Here is an 8,775-nt window from a genome sequence, read left to right on the forward strand (position 1 = left end):
CGATAAGGGTGGTCTGGGGTTTTCTCAAAAGGGAAAGGGGCTAGGACCTTTCGGATACTTGGGGAAAGGAGTTCCTGGAGCGGGTTATAGGTTGACGCGGGATCAGGAACAGTCGGGCCTTGGAATTGGCGGGGGTTAAAAGACTGTGTTGGACCTTTCCCACACATCAGTGGGAAACGCACATCGGCCGTGTCGAGCAAAATCTGGGTGTCAAGAGGAACCTTAAAAGCATGGCACCTCACGACACGAGGGGGTTTCGGAGTCGGTGGGGGCCGCCACCCTACATCCCTTGGCCATAGCCCCGGCCAGTGACCCGGGCCCGGTGGGACCCCTACCCCCCATCCCATCAGTATCTCCATCCAGAGCAATACAATAGCGATGCGGGTGAGACGCAGCATCTCTTCTGGGGTTCGTAACTGCTCTAAATCTCTGCTTCAGCTTCTTATCTTCCTTGTAGCTTATATAGCACAGCGTAATACAAATAGCAGCAAGAAAAACAAGCGTGAAAACTGTTCCCCCCAGCAGGGGCAGAAGGTAGCCGTGGGTTTGGAAAAACTCTGGGAGCATTTACGCTGGGGGTGGCTGATCTCTAAGGAACCTGTCCAGGTGATCTCTAAGGAACCTGTCTATCAACCTTGCTTGGCACAGTCGTTTCACGTAAGGGTAAAATACGAGGAACAAGATTACCAGGACTGCTATGGCAAGCAACACAGCTAACACTACATTCGCCTCAGGGGTAGGCTCTAGCTCTAACATGTATATACACAGATCTTCACCGCACTTCGGCCGATGCTCCGTGATGGCGCTTCTCCCGCGCGTAGAGCAGTCAGCTCCTGTGTGACTGCAGCGGGGGGTCGTCTCGGGTGCCTGTGGAATCCTGCTTTCTCCGGTAAGCAAGGACTCCAGAGGGAGTTGCCTGTGGAACCCCACTACTTCCGGTGAGTGAGGTCCAGAGGACGGTTTCTTCTTGTGAGCTTCAGTCGCAGCCCGTTCCCGGGAGCTTGCTGCACCTGCCAGTCGGTGGCCGCTCGCTTCAAATGCGTCCAATGGATCCACCTGGGCAGTCCCTGGACTTTAACTGCAGTTGGGGTAGAAAGCAAGACAGTGAACGGGCCCTTCCACCGTGGCTGGAGCGGCTGGGTTCTCCAAATCTTTACCCACACAGAGTCCCCGGGTTGGAACGGGTGGACCGGATTATGAACCTGCAAAGGGAGAGTCTCTAACACATATTTAGATACATCATTCATTGCTTTTCCCAGCGATTGTATCTCTTGGAACCAAACAAGATTCCCAATCTGGGCCGGGTCACCTTTTATCCCTTTTACAATAGGTGGCGGTCGACCAAAAACCACTTCATATGGGCTAACCTTTAGCCCCTTCTTGGGCATGCAACGCAATCTAAACAAGGCAATGGGCAATGCGTCTGGCCATTTCAGACTAGTTTCCTGACACAACTTTGAAAGCTGAGCTTTTATCGACCTATTGGCCCGCTCGCATTTACCCGAAGACTGTGGTCTATAGGCTGCATGCAACTTCCAATTAATGTGTAACACTCGTGACACTTCCTGTACAATTTTATGGACAAATGCTGGTCCGTTATCGGAGGAAATTGTCACTGGGAGACCCCAGAAAGGGAGTATGCTTTTCAATAAATGTTTCACTACTTCTGCTGCCTTTTCCGTTCTTGTCGGAAAAGCTTCAATCCAGTTAGAATAGGTACACACAAACACAAGCAAATATTTCCAACAGCCTGCTCGAGGCATTTCGGTAAAATCAGTGATGATAGATTCAAAGGGAGTTGTCCCTATATGCTGTATACCTGGGGGACGATTTGGACCCTGCCTAGGGTTGTTCTGAGCGCAGGAAACACAACGAAGGGCAGCTTTTCCACACAGGCTATGCAGTTTTGCAATATACACTTGCCTATCCAATAGTTCTGCCAATGCAGTTTTCCCAAAATGAGTTCCATCATGTGCTTGTAGCACAAGGGGCCATGCGAGGGAATCAGGCACAGCCAGCCTATTATCAGGTAGCTGAATCCACCCTTGTACTCGGGTTTTGGAAGCCCCTTGGGCCTCGGCCCACGCTTCCTCAGCTTTACTATATCGGGGGCACCATTCAGACAATTTAACCTGGAACACGGGGTAAGCAGACGCCTCTAGTCTCTGCTCAACACCTTGGGTTGCTGCCCATTTGGCAGCCTCATCGGCCCTCCGGTTTCCCATACTCACGGGACTAAGGGGTTTTTGATGGGCCCGGCAGTGCATCACGGCGACCTTGCGTGGGGCCCAAACAGCCTCTAATAGTTTTAGAATTTCCGGACCGTACCGGATGGCCTTCCCCGCAGCATTTATAAGTCCTTTTTCCTTATACAGGGCTCCATGGGCGTGCAAAGTCAAAAAGGCATACTTGGAATCGGTATAGATGTTCGCAGTCACTCCTTCTGCCAGTTCCAATGCACGGGTCAGGGCAATCAATTCGGCCTTCTGGGCAGATGTTCCTGGCGGCAAAGGTCGTGCTTCCACAGTTCTCTGACATGTGACGACCGCGTAGCCGGCATAACGATGCTCGCCCTGCATGAAACTGCTTCCATCTGTGTAATACTCAACATCTGGATTGGACAAAGGGGTGTCCGTCAAGTCGGGGCGGCTGGAGTAGATCTCATCCATGGTCTGGATGCAGTCGTGCTCAATAGGTTGGTCACTGATGGGCAGCAGGGATGCGGGGTTCAAAGCTCCCGTAACAGTCAAGCGGATTCGTGGGTTCTCACACATCATAGCTTGGTACTTCGTCATCCGACTATTTGTGAACCAATAGTTACCTTTATAGTCCATCAGAGTCAGGACAGCGTGTGGTACCTGCACTTCAAGCTCATGCCCCAAGGTCAGCTTGTCGGCTTCCTTGATGAGTTCTGCTGTCGCAGCGACAGCTCGGATGCAGCTCGGCCATCCTTTAGCGACTGAGTCCAGTTGCTTTGAGAGGTAGGCGACCGGGCGCTGCCAGGAGCCCAGAGCTTGAGTCAGCACGCCAATCGCCACTCCCTGCCGTTCATGAACGAAAAGGGTAAAAGGCTTTTCCACATCGGGTAGCCCTAATGCTGGGGCTTCCATCAACAGCCGTTTCAGCTCTTGAAAAGCGTTTTTCTGCTCGGCTGTCCACAGGAACGGGTCCCGCTCCCCTCCTTTAGTAGCTTCGTACAGGGGCTTGGCAATCAAGGCAAAATTCGGGATCCATACTCGACAGAACCCTGCTGCCCCCAGAAACTCTCGAACCTGACGTCTGGACGTGGGCTCTGGCAGGGCGCAAACAGCTTCTTTCCTTTCGCGGCCCAATGTGCGAGTTCCCTGGGATACGTGGAACCCTAAATACCGCACTTGGGCTTGGCACAACTGTGCCTTCTTCCTTGACACCTTATACCCTGCTCTCCACAGCAAATCCAAAAGTTCGAGGGTCGCCTGGTAGCAGCGCTCCTGTCCTTGGGCAGCTATTAACAAGTCATCAGCATACTGAATTAGAACACACTCACCCGGGACGGCGTCAAAGTCCTGCAGGTCTTGTGCTAAGGCATTGGAGAAAAGAGTAGGGCTGTTTTTGAAACCTTGGGGAAGGCGCGTCCAAGTGTACTGGAGCTTTCTTCCAGTGCTCTGCTCCTGCCATTGGAACGCAAATATGGGCTGACTCACAGGGGCAATCCGCAGGCAAAAGAACGCATCTTTGAGATCCAAGACTGAGAAATAGTCCGCCTGTTGTGGCACCAACCCCAACAAGACATAGGGGTTTGGCACCACCGGGTGCAAGGTTACAGTCTTTTTATTCACTGCACGTAGATCCTGGCATGGCCTGAACTCGCCTGTGCCAGGCTTTTGAACTGGGAGCAGTGGGGTGTTCCAAGGGCTCTGGCACTCTTTGAGGATGCCATATTTCAGTAATCTGTCCAAATGTTTTTGAATGCCTTCTATGGCCTTCCAAGGGATGGGATACTGCCGCAGGCGAACAGGCTGCACATCTGGTTGAAGTTCAATAATGATTGGAGCATGGTGGCGGGCCAAGCCCGGTGGATTGTCTTCTGCCCACACCCCAGGGACAACGGAGGCCCACTGATCTATGAGGCTTTTCTCTGGGGATCCCTGGAAGAGTCGCCACTCCTCTTCCAAAGGGCAGGTGAGCACAAGGACACCGGCGGGCTTAGCCCGGAACTCCACGCTGGCTTGGCCATCTTCCTCGAAATAGATGGCCGCTCTTAATTTGGATAGGAGGTCGCGACCCAACAGAGGGAGAGGGCATTCAGGAACATATAAGAATCTGTGCTGGACCAAATGTGTTCCCAAATCACAAATACGTTCTTGGAGGAAAGGTCTTGGGCCGGTTTTCCCAGTGGCTCCTGCAATGGGCACAGTCTGTCTGGTGGTGGGGGCCACCTGCGTATTTACGACCGAAAACTCAGCGCCGGTATCAATCATGAACGATAGATCACGGCCCCCCACCTTGGTTTTGACCATGGGCTCCCCGGGGCCAAGTGATAGGGAACCCGGTCTGTCCTATTCGTCCCATGGGTCCTCGAGTCCCATAGCAGCCAGGCCTATGAAATCCATGTCTCCCATGGGTCCTCTTTGGTCGTAGCGGGGTCCCCTCTCTCGCCCTCTCAAGGGCTGCATTCCCCCGCGACCTCTTCCTCTACCCCCAGAAACGGGAGGGGCAGCTGGGCTCCGATGCGGGCAGGAATTACGCCAATGTCCAATTTCGTGGCAAAAACTGCATTCATTTCGTGCCAATGGTGGCCTCACAGCTCCTGTCCTTTGGGGTCCCCTTTGGGGCACGGCGGGAGCCCTCCCATTGTTTTGGTTCCGATTTCGCTCCCCTATAGCCGCGGCAAGCAGGGCGGCCTTCATTTTCATCTTTTTATCTTCTGCCTTTTTAACTTCCTGCTCCCGATTCACAAACACCTTCTGAGCAATTTCTAGCAACTGAGTGATATTCATGCCTGCAAACCCTTCCTGCTTCTGCAGCTTTCGCTTTATGTCTGACGCGGCCTGGCTCACAAACGCACAGTTTACCATCCGCTGATTCTCGGCTGCTTCAGGGTCAAAGGGCGAGTACAAGCGGTAGGCCTCATACAATCGCTCAAGGAAGGCTCCGGGGGCCTCCTCTGGCTTCTGCAAGACCTCTCCGATCTTACTCATGTTGGTGGCCTTTTTAGATGCTTCCTGCATGCCAGCTATGAGGTAACCTCTATAAGCTCTTAAGAGCCTCATATGTTCCGTGTTGTTTGCATCCCAACCAGGGTCAGTATCTGGGAAACTGTCGGTCAACCACTGGGCAGGGTTAGCCTCCCCGGCTGGGGTTGCTTCCTCAGCCTTCTTTTTGGCTGCTCTAAAAATACGCTGACGCTCTTCAGTCGTGAAAAGGGTCAAGAAAAGCTGCTGGCAGTCCGAGAACGTTGGGCTATGAGTCCCCATTATGCTAGTCAGAAGATTTGTAAGAGCTTCTGGCTTCTCGGTGTAGGAGGCCGTATGAGTTTTCCAATTTAAAAGGTCGGCAGAAGAGAAGGGAGTATAAAGGTAGCGGCTCTGACCTCCCAGCACCTGCCCGTTTTGTCCCCAAAACTGAGGTGTCTGAACCTGCCGCAGTGGCATGACCTGAGCCACCGGGGAGCTGGGTGAGGCGCTTGGGTCGGGCAGAGCAGCTGTGCTCCCTGTTGGGGCACCTTCCTCATCTTCAGCCGCCTGGGTCTTAACCCGAACTGCACTGCCGGGGTCGCGCACAATTTGCTCCAGGGGAAAACCGGGAGGGGGCAAGCTGGCGACGGCGGGAGAAGCGGGGCAACCCGGGAAAGAACCTCTCCTGGCTCCCATTCTCCTCTCAAGGATCTCTGCCAAGGCAGGGCTCCACCACGGGAACTCCCCTCTCCATGGCGTCGAACCCGAAGACGCTGGCACCTGGGACCTTGTGACCATAGGATGCTGCCTCACCCCTGCCGCCGGCGGCGTGCCCAACGCTGGGGCCGGCACCGCGGGCGGAGTTGCCTGAACGGGGACCCGTGCTCCCCCTCCCGCGGCACCCACATGCTGAACCGCCGGCAGGGGCGGCCCAGGTGGAGGCGCAGGGACGTAGGGCGGAGGCCACTCAAAGTCGAGTGCCTCCATGCCCCCCTCCAAAGTAGGGTATATTGGCTTTGACTGGGACCGCAACAGCTCCTGGGGGTCGCGCCCTTCAGCTTTACTGGGGTAGGAAGCCTTCCCAAGGTCAGGTGCGCTGCCAGCCCTCTGAGGGCGGCAGCCGCTTTTCGTCCTCAGGGGCCGCTCTTGCGGCTTCACTACCATAATATTTTTTGTTGACTTCATACATTGTTTCAACCAGGGAGGCGGCTTTTGGAGCAAAGACAGCCATGAGTCAATGTAAGGGAATTGATCCGGGTGGTCGCCCGGCGGGGTTACAACGATATGATAGACCTTCTGAGCCAAGTCCACTGAGAAGGAGCCCTCTGCGGGCCACCCCACTCCAAACGTCGGCCATTCAGACTCGCAAAATGCCCTCAACCGAAAGGGCGTCTGACCCGGCCCGCCATAGTCATCAGTGAAGCCCTCCTTAAAATGTGCCAGCATGCAATCCAAGGGGGTGTTGGTGGACTGGGAGCCACCCATTTTGATGGCCTAACAGAACAACCCAGCAAAAGGATCGACCTCCCCAGACGGCGGTGGAGCAGCCTGATCCCAGGGAACGCAGCAAGACGCTGGGGGGTCCGAGGTTTTTCCCAATGGGGGTGGCAGAGAGGAAGGAGCAGAGTAAGGTATATCGGGGCACTGGGAGCACCGGAAAGAATGCAGCGCCCCCAAGGCCGCCGAAAGCACGGCCGGGTTACTATGCAAGATTTGATACTGCCAAGCGGCAGCCCTAGCTTCCGGAGAATCTGCCAACCCCAAAAGGTGTAAGTCGGGCCGAGCGGTCTGGTGCCTAATCTCCCAGGCCGACAATCGTCCACCGGCTTCCCACCGGAGAAAGTACCACCGAGACCAGTAGGTGTTCCACCGCCCCCCCTCTGGGGATTTCCTCCGGCTTTTTATCAGCCAAGCAGTTCCTGAGTACCCAGGAAGATTCGCCTTCCACAACTGTAGGCTGTAATTTTGACACAGCTGCTGCTGCCACACCCAAACCCAAATATCGGTGAGGCGCAGCCACGGGTGGACAATTTTTCTAAATCTCTGGGGCGGGCTCCAATAAGGCCGATCGCTCTGGCTTAAGGCCGAGGGTAGGTGGTAATCACCACTGCTCCTGTGCATTGGGCTGGCAGTTTTAGTGATGAGGGGGTGCCCTACTAATTGCAGTCATCACAATGCAAATAGTGGAAATGCTGCAAGGCCTCTGGATCCCGGGCCAGCAGTGGGGCCCAATCTACATTCCCCCACTGTACCGGCCCTATATCTCGCAGAGGTCGTGCAGTACAGCGGTTGATTGTCCAAGCGTGAATGCGGCCACCCTCCTGCTGTCTAAAGAAGTACCAGCGTGTCCAGTCGGTGAGCCAGCCACGGGACCTTCTGCGTCTGTTCAGAAGCCACACAGTGGTTTTTCCCGTGGATCCCTCCCACAGCTGGATTCTAAGAAAATGGCAAAGAACCGCATCCCACTTAAGGGACAGCTTGTCGGGGTTGTATACCCAGGGGCCAATTAAGTTGAGGAACCTAATACCAGGGGTCCATGTATCGTAATCAGTCCTTTCATAAAGGCATGGATGAGACCGCAGCTCCCCCCCAGCAAGACAAACAGGACAACTAAAACAATGAGGGGAGAAGGGAGAACACATACAGGAACCTATTCAGCCGCTTCTCTGTGGTCCCGGCCTACCGTGCTCGCGCAGGCAGGAAACGCGGTAATGACAGATCCGCAATCGCTTCAATACAAAGTATTGTCTCAGACGCACGCCATGCACACAACAAGCATACCAGACAAAGCAAGTTACTTTTTAGTGGTATTTCAAGACTCAAGGGGAGATGTAATGCCCCTTTCTCTCCACTCTTTTTTTTTTTTTTTTTTGTTTCTCTGTTTTCCAATACACGGCTTTTGAGCCGGGGGGCTAGGCACACCCCACAAAGGGCCGAAGAAGCACGGCCCTCGCCTAAAAGTCCCTACCGAAAAGCAGACACCGTCTGGAAGGCTGCAGTGGGAAGCGGCCAAGAGGGCCCCTGTCGTCCCCGAACTGCAGGGTTCCGCGGGTGCTGCAGCGCGGAGGCCAAGCGCGCCTTCCCCCCGAGATGGGCCTACTGCCAAGCAATCTCCATGGGAGGGTCTACCAACAGTGTACACGGCTCATACTTACAATCCGGAGTAGTTGCCAATTTGGAAAAGCTGGTCCCTGTCGTCTGTCCAGGTCCGTCAGGGCGCCGACCGTGCAGAGACTGAAGACGGGGTAGGAGATGACGGTCAGCCGAAAGGGCCGGGAGCTCCGTACCGTTGATCAGATCTCCCCCGCCTGCAGTGGCAAGCGGTCGGGCCAAGCGGCCAGGGCAAAAAACCCTGACCTGACCCAAGGCCAATGCACCAAAAATATGTAGCAGGAAAACGCCCGCTTGGTGGTTCTTACAAAAAGGTGCAATGACAAAAGGGAGGTCTGAGACGAAAATCAGGGAAAAACAGCTTTATTAACACACGTGTGGGATCAGCTTCCTTGGCATCTGCCAAAAGGTGGAAGTCTGAACAACCGTTACAAATTTCTGCTCCTTTTTATAGGGTTTCTTCATTTCAACTTCTACCCCAAAACACTCATGTTCTTCTTCTTGCGGT

The 8,775-nt window shown here is 54.5% G+C and overlaps 1 protein-coding gene across 1 annotated transcript; it reads right to left on the bottom strand.

Moving 5' to 3' along the window:
- Nucleotides 1-929: 929 nt before the first annotated feature.
- LOC132578970 (uncharacterized) lies at nucleotides 930-6,641 on the bottom strand. Its single transcript, XM_060249126.1, has 2 exons — nucleotides 4,785-6,641; nucleotides 930-4,484 (listed from the first exon to the last, which is right to left on the bottom strand). The coding sequence occupies exons 1-2, from the start codon at nucleotides 6,639-6,641 to the stop codon at nucleotides 930-932; spliced, it is 5,412 nt and encodes a 1,803-aa protein (XP_060105109.1).
- Between the last annotated feature and the right edge of the window lie 2,134 nt (nucleotides 6,642-8,775).

The sequence above is a fragment of the Heteronotia binoei genome, chromosome 11 (genome assembly GCF_032191835.1).
Source record: "Heteronotia binoei isolate CCM8104 ecotype False Entrance Well chromosome 11, APGP_CSIRO_Hbin_v1, whole genome shotgun sequence".
NCBI lineage: Eukaryota > Metazoa > Chordata > Lepidosauria > Squamata > Gekkonidae > Heteronotia > Heteronotia binoei.

What these genes read in the sequence shown, in the direction of transcription:
- LOC132578970 (XM_060249126.1), bottom strand. Translation starts at nt 6,641, where the DNA reads ATGGGTGGCTCCCAGTCCACCAACACCCCCTTGGATTGCATGCTGGCA. An exon ending in GACCCCAAAGGACAGGAGCT is followed by an intron (nt 4,485 to 4,784) that starts GTGAGGCCACCA and finishes GTCAAAACCAAG; the next exon opens with GTGGGGGGCCGTGATCTATC.